This window comes from Micropterus salmoides, unplaced genomic scaffold (genome assembly GCF_014851395.1).
Source record: "Micropterus salmoides isolate LMB-PRFRI ecotype aquatic unplaced genomic scaffold, ASM1485139v1 Ms_hic_scaffold_3, whole genome shotgun sequence".
Classification (NCBI taxonomy): domain Eukaryota; kingdom Metazoa; phylum Chordata; class Actinopteri; order Centrarchiformes; family Centrarchidae; genus Micropterus; species Micropterus salmoides.
The window spans coordinates 6,830,688-6,847,159 of NW_024042261.1; the positions used below are offsets into that span (position 1 = coordinate 6,830,688).

The 16,472-nt window shown below is 39.6% G+C and overlaps 1 protein-coding gene across 1 annotated transcript in view; it reads right to left on the reverse strand.

Moving 5' to 3' along the window:
• Positions 1–3,578: 3,578 nt before the first annotated feature.
• LOC119882228 (ATP-binding cassette sub-family G member 4-like) overlaps positions 3,579–16,472 on the reverse strand; it is a 33,289-nt gene continuing 20,395 nt past the window's right edge. The window contains exons 3-15 of the mRNA XM_038692217.1: positions 12,981–13,098; positions 12,538–12,670; positions 12,271–12,321; positions 11,830–11,975; positions 9,972–10,095; positions 9,688–9,802; positions 9,437–9,579; positions 8,679–8,774; positions 8,315–8,483; positions 8,096–8,196; positions 6,444–6,602; positions 6,237–6,355; positions 3,579–5,012 (exon numbers count right to left, since the gene is read on the reverse strand). Of these exons, the coding sequence (XP_038548145.1) occupies positions 4,787–5,012; positions 6,237–6,355; positions 6,444–6,602; positions 8,096–8,196; positions 8,315–8,483; positions 8,679–8,774; positions 9,437–9,579; positions 9,688–9,802; positions 9,972–10,095; positions 11,830–11,975; positions 12,271–12,321; positions 12,538–12,670; positions 12,981–13,098 (1,700 nt within the window). The 3' untranslated portion in view covers positions 3,579–4,786. The remainder of the gene's footprint in view (positions 5,013–6,236; positions 6,356–6,443; positions 6,603–8,095; positions 8,197–8,314; positions 8,484–8,678; positions 8,775–9,436; positions 9,580–9,687; positions 9,803–9,971; positions 10,096–11,829; positions 11,976–12,270; positions 12,322–12,537; positions 12,671–12,980; positions 13,099–16,472) is intronic.

Consider the following 16,472-nt stretch of genomic DNA (forward strand, 5'->3'; position numbering starts at 1 on the left):
TGACTGAAGAAGGTGATTCCTCTTGATATTTCATTTCATTTCAATTTCAAAACATAGTGCATAGAAACCTTTATCATAATAAATGTACATAATAAATAACAACACATGTCATCATCGTAGTCCAGTGCAGCATTACTAATTGAGATGAGTACATTGTATGACATACAGGGCAAAGGTTGTGTGTTCTACAGTACAAGTAGCACATATTAGACCGTTTCTGGTTGGCTACAGTGTGCATTTTCCAGCTGGGTGCTCGCCTGTTTTACATAACGTATGATTGAGACCTGAAAGAGCTATCCTCAGACAAGTGATTATATTTGCTTTTCTTTTGTTTCCAGCCCACCACCCTCCCAGCACCAACATGTCTTTGTATATTATATGGATGTCATCCAGTTTCATTATTATCCCAATACTCCGGCCATGCTGATATATGCATGTGTCCCAATGAATGCCTTAGCTTCAGGTTTGCTGAATGGAGTTTGTGGGGCTACAAGTGTGTACGAGTGTTTGTTTGGCCAGAAAATGCACCTGCTCATTTCCCTCCACACCAACATGAGCAGGAATCCAAAAGAAGAGAGTATTCTTCATTTCCACCCCAATATAAGGAATATTTCATTATATCTGTTCTAAATGATGATCTGCCAGATCTTATGCTTGTTATTGCTGACAGATGCAATAACATTTTTATTTATTTGCTTTTCCTCTATCCACTGCAGGGCCAGTAATATTACCAGTAGCTCCGTGGTGTATACTGACACACGGTCTGACAGTCTTTTCTTAATATACGCCACTGTATATGGCTAACTGGAATACACACTGCTGCAGCTGCACACTGTATCAGGATCTTTGGAGCCATCTCTGAATTCAAACACTGAGTCTGAAAAATAATGGGACTTTAGTTAGATGGTAGTTAATAATAATAGTAGTTATCCTTCAATTCAAGGTACAAGGTATTTATAATTTTACAACACAGGGTTGTATAATTAGATGAAGAGCTATTTACAAAAACAAACATTATATACAAAACTTATCTTCACTACAAAATAAAATTATTGATGAATTGACAACTCTCACAGCCTCAGGGAAGAAGCTGCTCTGCTGTCTAGTGGTACGGCAGCAGACGCATACTGATCATGGTTTGATCGCTCTAATTATGTTGGCTTTATTTCAAATTAGGACTGCACTTTTGTTTAAGATAACTTCAAATTTCAACAGGCTTTCAAATACAAGGTATAAGGTAGGTTTATTTGTCACATTACAACAGGTTGTAGAGAGAGTCTACAGTTTCAGTAGTCTGATAGCTTGGGAGAAAAAGCTACTCTGCAGTCTGGTGGTGTGGCAGCTGAAACTCCTCTTTCCAGACAGCAGCAGGGTGAACAGGCTGCGGCTGGGGTGGGTGCTGGCTTTTATGATGTATGATCAGTGTTGGGGAGTAACAACGTAATGGAGTCTTTAATTACAAAATAAACGAAAATGTTCATGATTACATTGGGGGTTACATATGAATATATTGAATATGTTGATTGATATTTATTTTGCTGCTCTACATGTTTTTCATGTGCACAATTTGCCATTTCTAGCCACAGCTGTTTAGTAAAGGTTGATGCTATCCTGATGCTTTTGATTGGTTCTCCTGTTTGAAATGCAGCACCACCCATCTGCCAGGTACATTGCTTCTCAAGCTGTCTGAGAGTTCACATCATGTCTATAGATAAAAATGCATTTCAATGCTGGAAATTTAAAAAAGTTTAGAACATAACCAGCTGCCAGCTGTTAAAATGCTGTTTAACAGTGGTCAGTATTGAGTACTGCTGTAATAGTAACACTGCCAGGTTTAAACATTTGAAGGTGGTTAAAAAAATAATGAATTTGTATCTCAAAATAATGAGAAAAGTTCTCAAAAGTTGCATCAGCCTGTGTCTTGCTTCCTCATATGAACCAAAGCAACCGAGACAAAGCTTAGCAGACTCAAACTAATTCCATAATTGAAGACTACATTTGGATTCACAAATCATGAAAGTTTTGTGGTTTTGCTACAAAAGAACCAGCTTTGGCAGAGATGATATGGAACATTTAATTGGACTTTAATATTTGTAACCCACAGAAGACAATCTACAAATGTGTACAATGATGCGCAAATATTTCACTATCTGCAAATGTGTATTTTTACATTTGTGATGTTTAAAATCATATCCACAAAAATACAGGGTGATGTGTACACACAAAACTGTTTTTACACATTTGCAGATTACTTCGTGTGAATTTGTTGGTCACGTTACAGTTCCTTTTTACACATTTGTGGAATTTTGTCCAATGTGTACTGCGGAGATCTGTAAATAAACATATACACAAATATCTCACTACCGAAAATATGAAATAAGACAGCTGAAGCTGAAGTGGCATCCTTCACTCACCAACAGCTGCAAATGTCCGGCAAACAGCACAGCTACAGATGGACGCACCAGAAATGTTTGACGGCCGAGACAATTGTGACAGTGAAACTGTGCATCAATTGATGTGACTGATGAACAGGAATGGCGTAGATCTGTACGTACGTATGTCAGTCGTGGGCCTAACTACATATGGCTTATAGGAGGGTATGGCCAAATGAATGCCTTATGGCATATGTATCAGAGGTTGCATAGATGGCTTCTAGAGGAAAATGATATGGCCAGAAGCATATAAAAAAACAGTAATGACCTTTGTATTATTGCAGGATATTTTATAGATGCTATGACCAAAACAATGGAAGCCCACAAAAAGTCAGGTTAGATCAGGGTACTGAGAACACCTACGTTTATACACAACAGTGAGGATAAGTGTGGTACCGCCTCAGATGATTGTCGAACCTCAGGTTCAGGAGCAGCATTGAGTATTTTCAAAATGTAGTAATCGAACATGGTTTTAATGAGAATTTAAATTTAAAAAGGTTAATACTAATTTTACCGTGGTTTATCATCAAACCGGGAACCGTTTCATTCCTAGTGGCCACTTTATGGGACCATCGTTATGAAGAGGGAGCTGAGCTCTCACATAGTGGGCATCACCACACAACAGCCACACTGACACCACAGAGTGTTGCCGACCCGCTCTTCACCCCAAACTACCTCCGGCTGTTTGACTTCCACAGGTACCGCTACTTGGTTCTCATGCCGTATCGGACACACGGGCTCAACAGGCCTTTCAAGTTCATCTACCTCCATTTCCAAGTAAGTGCAAGCATCAGATCTGTGGTTGTTATGTTCGCATGGTGTCTGGGCTCACCCTTAGAGATAGGAAGAAGAGCTCAGACATCTGGAAGTAGAGTAGAACCAAGGTCACATTAAAAGGAACCAGCTGAGATGGATCTGATTCCTTCTGGGAGAAATGTAAATGCTCTGTATAGCGCCTTTTCTACTCAAAGTGCTTTTACGCTTTACATCTTATTCACCAAGCCTAAGTGCCCAAACAGAAACTAACACTCACACACATTCATTTTGGGGTTCATTATCTTGCCCAAGGACACTTCGGAGGAGCCGGAGATTGAACCGCCGATCTTCCGGGGTTTTTTCACAGACCATGAATAAACTAGATAGAGATTTAATTAGATCAATGTTTATTGTTCACCAAAATATATCTTTCACAATAGAATGAATGAACATACAAGTGGTCATGATATACCCATCAACAACAACAACAACAAAAAGATTGTCAGTACATTTTAAGTAAAATGTGAGCATACTTCCAGTTACAATTATTTGTCTTTGGTTGTTCTCTAAGTGCCCAGTATACTTGTAATGTGCAGTCCAGATGCATACGTTAACAACCCCCCCCATGTAATTCAAACAAAAATTAAACTTAAGATAGCACCAAACATAACTACGTGAGCATGTTTTGTCCTTGTGACATTACTGGATGCAGTGTGGACACAAAAAAATAGTGATACAGTAATTCATCTATTTTGCTTAAATACATTTATATAATAGCATCAGCATATAATTCTAAAGATAATATGCTACAGTATAAAATGATTAAGGCTGAACAAGTTTTATTTCAACTAAGATTTTCAAGATTTTCGATTATATTATAGAAGTACAAAAAATACCAAATTTCAGTACTATCATGATAAATCTTAATTTAATCTATCGACATGTTAAAAAAATTATTTAACTCTTTAACTATTTAACAATGATTTGATATTCAGACACAAGAAGTTAATGTTTTGGGACTCCAAACTGTGATATGACAACAAAAATATAGACACAAACTAGCTCAAACAAACTGCTTTTAACTAGTGTTTCAGGTACAATGATTCTCTAGTGCAACCGTTTGTCCTTAGGTTTTAATAAAGCAATGTAAACACCCTGTTTACTTTTCTCAAGGAGAAGACCAAAGTCCTAACATCCCTACACTGATAGAATGGCAACACAGTGTAGAATAAGCATGAATTTGTAGTTACTGTGTCACACGGATATGAAATGTACAGTACATGCTGCTGAAAGTGGCTCAGTCGATTTTTGCCCTCATCAACTGCTGATCTGGCTTTGTGCGCTGGAGGTAAGTCCTGATGTCTGAGGTAAAACAGGTATATGCTGATTTCTAAGATGACTGCTCTGCAACATGAGTCACTGCCCTCCACACTTGGTTGGCAGTAGAACAGATCAGATTTTATGTTCTGTCCTTTTAGCAGCATAAAATGAAACAAATTCCCACATGAGATAGGTTGTTTTCTGTGCACCAAAAAGAGACCAGGTCTGAAAGGACTTTAGGGAGGGCCTTGAGATTTCAAAGAGGAGTCAAGCAAAACCTATCGCTCAGACTTGACCTTGTAGCGGAGGACAAGGTAGGTAGCCAGCCGTAGGATGATGAAGAAAATGCCCAGGACAATGAAATCTATGTAGAGCTTTGCATCTTCCACATCTAATAACTGCAGCACCTCTTCAGGCTGTTGGAACTTGCACACCTTCCCCGGACACTCCAGCTCTGAACGGTTCATCCCGTAGATAGACAGGATCACCCCTTCAAAGCCATACCTGTGGGAGAGATACAAACACTGAGACAAATTCACAATTGCAAACAGAATTAATTCATCAGAATTAATTCATCTCGCTTCAAACCAGCTCAAACTTTAAACTAGAAATTCTTCAACTCAACTAAAGTGAAAGTGAAAGATTTGGATGGATCTTACAGCGTTTTCAGTAATGAGGTTCAAAATGTTACATTTGTCTGTGTGGTTGTAAATTCAATAAAAAATGAGGTCAGTAAAGTCAGTAGGGTTAATCCTGTGCTCAGCAAATGTCATGGCAATCTGGTTATTCGATTAGAAAGCTGACAAGGAGTGTCTAAATTAAAAAGGGTTAATCTTCTGGGAAACATTCACAGCAAATTCTATGAATATCCAGCAATTAACTTTTGACATAGCTTTTATGAGTCTTTATGAGTTTATTAAGTGGAACATTTTGAAATGATAGTGGTTCGAAATGTCAGTATTACAAACTACTTAGAAACCAACCTATGAGGACAATTTCAGTTTATTACAAGCTACTTATTTTAGTAGCGCTGGATATTGTTTCTATCACTTATGTTAACATTGTGCTCATCAAGTTACTTAATGATATCTGGCAACACAGTGACATCGCTAAGGGTCCTGATGGGTCAGAGAGTTGGAGCACGGGCTGGAAACTGCAGGAAACAAGCCAACAGTTTAGCCAGATATCAAAACTGCTTTATTGAGATTTAGACTGAAAGTTAACAATTTAGAGGCATCAATTATGCTAATGATCAAATCTCACAAACACACACCTCTTCAAGAACAGGTGGCATTCATCTGGCTGAAACAACTGATAAACAACAAGTTCGTGCAGTTAAGAGTCAGACTGACTCTGACTTGGAAGTCTCGCATGAGCAAACCTCAAAGAAAAAAGTAAGAGAAATTTAGAATAAGATCATGAAAATGTTATTACATGATGCTCAATATTATATTGGTACATTCCTGGTTAAGTGAGTATTTAGTTTGGTGAAGCCAGCCCTTGAACAATGCAGGAAATTTTCCCTATTTGGAAAGACAAATTAAAGTATAACCTGCTTCTAGTCCGTTATAGTCCCTTATTGCACAGGAAAACAGGAAAACTGTGTGCACGCATAAATAGGATGGATAAATAGGACATGTTGCTGTGGACAAACCAACTGAGAGAAATCATCATCTTTATGGCCCACTTCTAATGAAAAAAAAAAAAAATGCCCATACTGGTACACACCTGACATAAGACACATAGGAGCTCCACTGCAGATACTTGGGGATTGTGTCGAAGTTCACAAAGAATCCAGAGAAAAGCAGCACTGGGATAGCTGTGACAGGTCCAACAAATGTGGCTACCTGTATAAGGATGCAGCAGACATATTCTGCCTTATATGCATAACATGAGCCAAGAAATCCTATATTTCACAATGCAAACCTGCAGTACCTGTAGTGAGGTGGAGGCGGCCCCAACCAGTAGGCCCAGGGATTGGGCTACCAGGGCAGTACAGGTGGAAAGGGCTATGAAGAGAAGGTAGCGGCTGGCCTCAGGAGGCTGCTCTGTCATCCAGTACACTATGCTGCAGTACATGATGGGGCAGATCACCTAAAATAAAACTGCTCATTAGTGAATGGACAAACTGAAAGTTTTCTTTATCTAATTTACCCTCACACTGATGTCAGTGGAAACTGTTCTGAAGCTGGGGCAACAACCACACACAGAGAATTAGGCTTTTATTTTCCATACCAGCCAAATCACAAACAACTGAAGCTCTGTAAATGGCCTTTTTATAAATTCCAATAAAGGCATGTTAGGAAATTTCCCTTAAATGTTCTAGGGTCAATTTAGTGCTTAAAGGTTCAGTGTGTAAGTTTTAGTGGCATCTAGTGGTGAGGGTTGGAACTGCAACCAGCGACTCACTCACCGCTTATCTATCCCTTTGCAAGAGCGTAGGAGAAGCTACAGCTAATTTCTCTTCTCTTCTTCTAACAAATCAGACAACTACAACTACTTCTTCTTCTTCTTCTTCTGCATCAAACGTAATCAACGTAGTGACGAAACATGCTCTGTAAAGCTGTTTGTCGGTTTAGGCTACTGTAGAAACATGGCGGCGGAATATGGCAACTTCCATGCAAGAGGACCTGTGGTGTATGTAGATGAAGCCACTATCATACAATACATTAAATATAATTATAAATGCTTTTGGATAAACGTTTGGATTATGGAACATGAGCTAGCACTGTGGTTCGCAAACATTTTTAGACCAACCCCCAATATCAACATGTCCTTGTACCTAAACGACAGAATAGCCAATCATTTCGACAATGACAACACGACTCTGTTTCAAATCTTTCCATCACTTGCTCTCATGGCCACTATTTTCAGTATTTGTTTTTAATATGGTGATTATGATATTTTTTGCTTTTTTCTTCTGTTTTGATTTGTATAAAAACATAACATCGAACGTAGGTCACGTAAATGTTAGCAATTTATTTTATGCAGTCAAACATTAAAAATGCACAAATATTAACAATGATGTTATAAATCTTGCAGCAACCTTGGCCCATCCTCAAGGCACCACTTTGGGCACCACTGAGCTAGTAAAAGAATTTAGATTTCACGATTGATACTTCAGTTGTTGTATTAGCTAACTTTGGGGTTAACTGTTCCTTTAACGTTAACAACAATAAGATTTACAATATCTTACTCAAAGTTTTCAAACATTATAGAACATCATCCATGTCATCCAACTTATTTGCCTGAAAATTCACTAAATTGATGTCAGCAGAAGACCAGGATACACCACATGCAACGCAATATTATATTAGTATGTTTATAGTAAACTTTGCATTTAGTTTTGCTGGAGTCAGCCTCTAAACAAGGTAGGAAGCATTCCTACTTTGAGTAGAAACAAAATGTGTACTATTTAAACTGAGAATGATTAGAAAGTGCTCAAACCTTGCCCTGCAGGAATGCTGACAACCAGGAAGTGCTTTCAGCTAACTCTAGAGATGAGTGGTGAACTGCATAGTTGCATTTTGCTGTGTAAGAGGATTGTCAGCACTCAGGCCCTCAGAGAGCCAACTATAACATCTCACCTGGAATGGGATATCAGCCATGGTCTTGGCCAGGTAGTAGGCTTTCAGGCTGTACCAGTAGTTAAGATGCTCCCTCAGGAACACAGACATCTCCAGAGGAACTGAACAGATGGTGAATAAACCCGTTCACATACATCTGTCATTATAATTTATTGGCAGAACAGTATGAACAAACTGAATGTAAATATAAGTCAGTTCCCTCCCCTCGATGAGACTCACAGGTTAACACGGTCGGCATGAGCGCTCCAAACATGAGGAAGAGCATAGAGAAGAAGAGGAACCCGGTGTTGTTAAAGACCTTGCTGGCATCATTGCCGATGTTGAGATACAGCAAGCCTATTAGCACACCTATGGCGATGTGGGACATCAGTCTGAGGTGGGTCAAAACCTGAGAACAGAACAGAAGCAGGAAAAAAATTTATATCCAGTCTCAGACTTGCATAATAAACTGCCTGATTGTTTTCGCTCAATTTCTTTAAGGTGACTTAATCTGGCACTTTTCCTTCTACCTTTTCCTCATGTTTGAAACCAGCGCACAGCTACAATACTTATACAATATTTGTGAACAAATGTTGTCACCCACCTGATCTCGACATATAGTTATGAAGGTTCTCTTGAAGAGGATGCAGAACTGTGTTAGTGTGCTTGTGGCAAAAGTATGGCTTTCTATGCCGACATCCTGGAGAAAATGGAAGTAGATAATCTCATAATACTGACAAATCTGTCTACAATTATACCCCACATAACAAAAGTGCTGCACAATTCACATTCTGCTGTCAGGGCCAGATTAACATACTGTTGGGCCCTGTGGCAAAAATTAAGTGTGGGTCCCCCCCCCACAACCTATTTTGACCCAGAAACCAACCAGTCTTCCTCAACTAGAATATACTACAATGGCTCCATGTTTGATATATGTAATTTAGCTAGAGATAATTTGATGATAAATACATTTATTTTCAAGAAATTGTTTGATATTTTGGGATATAACGCTTGGTCTGCTTTCTTGCCGGGAGTTAGATAAGATTGATACCACTCTCACGTCTTAACTGTAAATGTAAAAGGTACAGCCAGGATATGGTAATCTTAGCTTAGACCAAAAACAGGGCTGAAATCGCTAGCCTGGTTCTGTCCTAAGGCAACAAAATCCACCTAGCAGCACCTGTATCGAGTTACGAAGCGGGAACAAATTTCCTTTAAATTCTCAATTTTACAAATAATATTACAACAAATTAGCAATTATTCAATTTACCACAAAGTAACTGCCATACAATGAACAGGCAGTTTGCCCAGTTAGTAATCCAGCCATGGCTGCAGTACAGCATCACAACATCTACTACGCACCACCGGGCACTTTGTTGCACAGACTGATGGGCCATTGTTACCACATTGGTTCTTCTTCTCTTCTAATGCACACATTCCACCTTGGACTGCCTCAAACAGCACAGGGTTCAAGTCTCCATACTCTCCTGATGCCACTTCAATGACTGAACCAGAGACAAAAGCAGAAAGACATAAAGGAAGGAATTAATAATGTTTCAGAACATCCTCAGCACAGTGTGGCATATACATGAATAAATGTGAAGTGGACATACTGAAGTCTGCAGGGTTGTGGTAGGTGGGACAATAAAGGCCCAGAGTCTTCAGATAGGGGATGAGGTAAGGAACCGTGCCTTTGTAGATACACTGTCCCTGACTAAGAATGTAAAGCTGTGGAAGAACAAAATTATTCAAGGCTGACAAGCAAACGGCCTTTAGTCAGTTTCCAACTGACAGAAACTGGAATTTATTGTCTATGCGCCACAGCTTCTTATAAAATAAATAGATACTGGAATGTTCAGCCATCCATTCATGTCCTCATTTATTGACAGATTTGTACCTTGTCAAACATCTCAAACAGTTTGGCGCTAGGTTGGTGAATGGTGCAGATGATGGTCCGTCCTCCCAGTGCTAGAGAGCGCATTAGTGATACCACCTGGTAGCATGAAGCACTGTCTAAGCCACTGAACAGAGAGAGAGAGACATACAGAAAATTAAATGAGCAGCTGAGAAGTGATCTGAAAGCTTGACATAAACCAGAAAGTACTGAGCTATTATGACAATGACCCCCATTTATTATTTAATTTTGAATACCACTCACATCTCTCATCTGTACATAAAGTCAAACCTTGTGAAAATGACAATTTGCCATTTTACACACTGGACCAACTCTTGGTTGGGACCAATAACTCTCTCTCTGCTGGTTGTCTGGCAACTAGTCCTGGCTACGAAACAGTCCTTTACAAAATCTATCTCTTGGTAAGAAAGTAAAAATGCATATTTCTCAAAATGTTTAACTTTTCCTTTAAGGTCAACTGATTTTGTTTTGGTGTTAATTTTCAGGTTCATCATTTTATTTAGGGGTTGTACCAGAACAGGTTTACATGGTTTCAGTTTATAAAAAACACCGTATTTTTTTCATACTGCACATTGCTGCAGCTCCTCTTTTCACCCTGTGTGTTGAACGCTCAGTTTTAGCTTAGTGAAGCATCTCACCAGTAACCATGGCCTCTTGTCAGTGTGTGGTCAGGTTGTAAATGAGCAAAAAGTTTGGCCGGATTCTATGTGCCATTTTATTTGGAGGTAAAATTTTAAGTTATTGCACAGTAATGTTGGAAAATGTGCAAACAACTAAGCTTAGTATGGAAGGTGAAAGTTTAACAAGGATGTTGGGTTTGTTGCTGATGTTTGGGCAGACAGTTTGGGTAATAAGTGTACTTACCTTTTCTTTCTTTTCCAAATAGTAGAACTACTACTAGTTCTGGCTGCTTGTTTTCTTTCCACTTTTTAGCAATGTTGCCATGTTCTAAAATCTCAACAATTTGGTGATTACAATGTTATCGTACCAAATAGAAATAATCACTAAGCCAAGTTTTAGTAAAGCTTAATTATTCTTTCAAAAGGTGGAGGTTTACTACAGAAAACTATGTTATTCTTGTCAAGGAGTACTTTAGTCATTATTAGGGTTTCCATGAGATAAACATCTAGAACTCAGCCATAGGTCTACCTTTTGCCACTCTGTATGGGCTCCACTGTATATGCTCGTGTGTTCTGACACCTTTCTATCAGAACCAGCATCAACTTGTTCAACACTTTCACCTACAGAAGCTCGTCTGTTGGATCGGACCAAACGGTTCAGCCTTGGCTCCCCACATGCAGCAATGAGCCTTGGTCGCCCATGACCCTGTCGCCAGTTCACAGCTTTTCCTTCATTGGATCACTTTTCATAGGGACCACAGACAGGAGATGCTCTGACACAGTCCTCTGGCCATCACAATTTGGCCCTTGTCAGAGTTACTCACACTTGTCCATTTTTCCTGCTCCTCATACATCAACTTTGAGGAAAAAATGTTCACTTGCTGCTTAATATATCCCACTGACAGGTGCCATGGTAACGAGATAATCAGTGATTCACTTCCCCTATCAGTGGTCATAATGTTATGGCTGATTGGTCTATGTCCAACTGAAATATGCCTTTAGGTTGCCCGCAATTTTGACTTTTCTGGAACAAAAGAATTCAAATGTTTTGTCCCAGTGTTCACATTTACAAGTAGAATATTGGCAAAATATGGTGGGGATCAAAGTGTACTGTGCATTGAATATTCATTGCTGCATATCTGGATGATCAAATCTCATTTCAAATAATAGTGTGTTACGTCTAAATCTAACCATCATCCCCACAGCTGCTATTCTCTCACCTGGTGGGCTCATCAAAGAACATGACTGGAGGGTTGTTGACCAGTTCGAGGGCGATGGCCAATCGTTTACACTGACCACCTGACAGCGAGCTGGTACGAGTGTGAGCACAGTCAAGGAGCCCTAATGCAGTCAGAATCTCATTCACCTGGACAGAGAAAGTCAGATAGAGAGTGACCGACAAAGTCAGATATTTGACAACAGCTCAAAGAGTGAAGTGTATATACCTGGAAAATGTTCCCTTTATGCAAAGTGGGTACACTGGTGTGTCTGCAGAGAGGAGCGTGTCAAGCAAGTGACATTCCTCCGTATTACTTTGACTTTGGTGTTTTTGGTGTGACTTTGGTGTGTTTAAAGCCAGGATACAGTATTCAAGGATAAGTATTATTGTTATTACCCTTTTAATGTCTATATTAAGCGGAGAGTTTGTTTGATTAGCTCACCAGTTTTTTCTTCACATCCATAGTTTCACCCAGCTTTAAGTTGGCTGAAACCTGCAGCAAAGAGAAAAAAAGTGTCATAAACTTGCAATGCAACAGGTATTTGTGCAGGGAGAGCAAATAGGTGGCAGTCTTGGTCAGAAGCCCATCCCTGCAGCATCTTGGCAGAATAACTACCAACCTTGAACCTAGTTCAAACAGAAGTTTCAAAATAAAAACACACTTTGGGGATGTGTTCCATTTTTCTTGCACCTGTCATCAGCAGCTCACCATCATGGCCTCCCGTGCAGTGAGGTGTGGCAGCAGCATGTCTTCCTGCATGATGTAGCAGGACATTTTCCTGAATTTCCTCAGGTCTCTGGGTTTCCCATTTACCAGGATCTGACCCTTCATCCCTGTTTCCCTGGGCAGCAAGAAGGACACACACACTCTAGACAGGTCAATGTGCTAGACAGAGTGTATTGGAAGGAATAGAACAAACAAATGATGCACAAACACATGAGCTCCTACACCAGTTATCTAAAGCCTTAATTTCTGTATTGCAGTGTCTATGCCATATACACCTGTGATGTAATTCTCCTAACTGTGCAGCTAATCTGATCCACATATGGCTTTTGTGGATGAAATAAAGCAACTTTGTCTTATAATATTGAGGAAAGCATTACAACCCCTTTACTTAGCTGAGGGAAAGTGAGCTGAATTTTGGCACTCACCTGTATCCAGCCAGAATGTTCATTAAGGTGGATTTCCCGGCCCCTGAGGGCCCCATGATTCCTATCAGCTCCCGACTGCAGAACCTCCCAGACAGGCACTTCAGTAAGGCTTTGAAACCTGGGAAGAGCAAAAGGGGGCATTGATGGCATTGAACACTTGTGAATTTGGAATGGCTTTATCAACAATAACAAGGAAAATATCACTTCAACTAGATCTTAACATTCGTAGGGACTGAAAATAAGGGAAATGTCCAGTGCAACAATGATTGGGTCAATTCATTTCTACATAAGTAAGAGCCTATAATCAGGGGGTCAGAATGTGATACCTGTCTGAAACTGAATTGCTGTGAACATCCCTGCATTATATAAATGAAAACGCAACAGGGCACGTAAATTCAGCACTTGAATGATGCTATGTAAACATCACTTATGCTGACAGTGTGCTTCAATTGTTACTGGTTAAGTGAGATAACTGGTAGAAGAGAGTGATTTCGATGTTGCTCTTCATTAAGTACGACTAAGCCTCCTTCCATTTGGTAAAGATTTTAGGTGTAACAGAGTTTATTTAGTATATGATTCCACTTGCCGTAAATCAGTCATTCATTATCCATGTATGTGTGTGGATTTAGTGGCTTGGGGGTGCCCTCTCTCACGGTTTTGTAACGTTGATAGTTAATGAGTGAGAACTACATGAACACGTGCACTTATGGAGAGGTGTATTGGTGTACTTTTTAAGTGCTAATGTTTAAGTAACGACAAAATACATTCTCTACCTTCTAATTACCTGGCTATCATCTGTGCTAAAGTGATTTGCTGCTCTCTTGTAGTGTGCTGTGTGTGAGCTGCCTAAAGCGAGCCAACTGTATGACTGACCAGTACATATTCTGTTCCCATCCAGATAATAAACAGCGGCATTAGAGATAGATGCACTTCGTATTTATCATTCTACACAAAATGCAGAGTTGAGGGGTTGACAGAACCAGCCAGTTACAGTCAAGTGTAGCTGAGCGCGGTTACTCCATCCCTCTAACATTCATCCATCCTTGAATCCTCGTGCGGCTGTTCTTATTCTTAGGCTGCTCTTCTTCTTGTTTTAATGGTTTATTGTTATTGAGTGGATGTCTTCCCGTCACTAGATGTTACAGGTATACTCACACCTGCTTTACCAGAGGGGAATGTAGCAAATATCAAATACGTCCAACAGGGTTTTTGTTTTGAAACCTGCAAATATTTATTAAGATAATACTTATAACATTAATAATAATGCCAGAGAGAACACACGCAGATACAGGGAGAACATGCAAACTCCATACAGAAAGTCCAAGGTAACTGGGGTTTGAACCCACAACCTTGTTGCTGTGAGGTGACACTGCTAACCACTGTACCACCGTACTGCCCTGCCGACAGCTATCATGTATTGTGTGTTACATCAGTCATATAGTATATATGACTGATTTAATCTCCATTCCATATTTATATCTTTACACTTTTGCATTCTTCATTACAGTTTAGAGATTGACAGTGTTGGGCAAGCTACTTGGAAAATGTAGTGAGCTAAGCTACTAGCTACTCTACATTAAATTAATCTTCACTACACAGAATCTACCCCCCAGTGAAATGTAGCAAGCTAAGAGATCGAGATATATCTCCCTCTGTAGTCTGGGACTGCCAAACAAAAACTATAACTAAAAAAATACTAATAATACTGCCATCTATTCCTCATGTCATTACAATTATTATTTTAAATTATAATAATAAATAGGGCTCTCCTACATAGGCAATATATATTTTGTCGTGCAGTACTACACTCATACTCTGCCACATTGAATATTTTCAATGCATAGCATATTCACATCTAGTTTATCCCTTTACCAGCACTCTTTAATTCAAAGCTACAATATTTATATATATTTTTCAACTGCTGCCATGGACTGGTGACCTGTCCAGGGTGTACCCCGCCTTTCGCCTGGTGTCAGCTGGGATTGGCTCCAGCTCCCCCCCCAGTACGCAGGATAAGCGGTTGATGATGGATGGATGGATGGGATTTCTCAACCACCATCTATGATACAGTGAGGAAGAGGAAACGCTGCTCTTGAATGCATCTAATACTATATGACTGTCTAAAAGGAAGACTTTCAACTTTGAGATTTCATGCCAACATTTCACATTTGAAAGAGGAGCTAGATAACTTTGTTTGGCATGAAGCCATGTTATATACTTACATGTCCCCTCTAGTTTAATTATTTCCTACGCCCGACTTTAACTACACACAAGCGACTCACAGATATATTTAGAATACGTTTTGCACAGCTACTCTTCCTTGTTCGTTCTGCATGGCACGGAAGACTCTCTGCACACGCAGTAGCGAATTCTTTTGTTTTGTGGTGTGCAATGTTATCAACAGGGGAGTTTCAGAGCGCCATCTGGTGGGCAATCTATGCAACACACATGACATGAGTCAAGGATCCAACTCTCTTTCTTTTTTAATAATCATAAATCGCCTGCTATAAACGCAGATACTGATTTATCTGCAATTAGCTCATATCAGCCGATAATATCTGCAAAACTATAAATCAGTCGGGCTCTTGTTATATTGTTATCAACCCCGTTTTTCCTTCAATAGAAAATCGCAATGTGAATAATCATGCTATAGATGTAACAACTTGACTGAATCACACTGACACAGTTTTGTGTGCCAACCTCAGTGATGGTGATCAGAATCATTAATTGAAGGCAATTTTAATATTCGTTACTGCATCTGCATGGAAGAAAGGCTTGCCATTATTGTGTATTTCAACTTTCCATTTAACAGTAAATCGAGGGATTAAAGCCTGGGATGCATGTGGATCATTATCTTCAGTGCAAAAGGTTAAAAAAGTATATGACTTTGATATGTATTGATTACACACAATGGCAGTTCAAGGCATTGCTACTGCTTTTGTATATTAGACTACACTGTGCAGTGTCCATTTATCCTCTGTGTGAAATCAATGGACACTGAAGGATCCTGGGGATGGCAGTGTGTCAAAAACAATCAGCCCTGCTCCGTCTTCTGTTCCCTCCGCCTCTATGTGGGGAAATGATCCCAACAAGAAAGATCAATAAAGCTCAGGCTTTGCTACAGTAACTGTAAGCATCAGTTCAGCACTCGGTGCTGGAGGCCTCAGTCAGTCAGTCATGTGCTACAAGTTTAGTTCAATTATGTTTCTGAAAAGAGAAAGGGCATGAAGATATATAGCCTGGATGACAGATAGAAACATGTCCAGTAACATTATTTTTCTCGATCTGACACTTGCAGAGGACAGTTACTGCAAGGCCAAATGCATGCAAATTATTTACCTCACTGTAGCTACTGGGCCAGATAGAAGCAATAGAGCAAGGCTGGCATTAAGCTACCACTTTTACCAGACGATGGCAAAACTGATATGTGCATCCTAAAAGTTGCCATGTCTGATCCACAACTCATAACACAACTGAAGAGATCTAAAATTA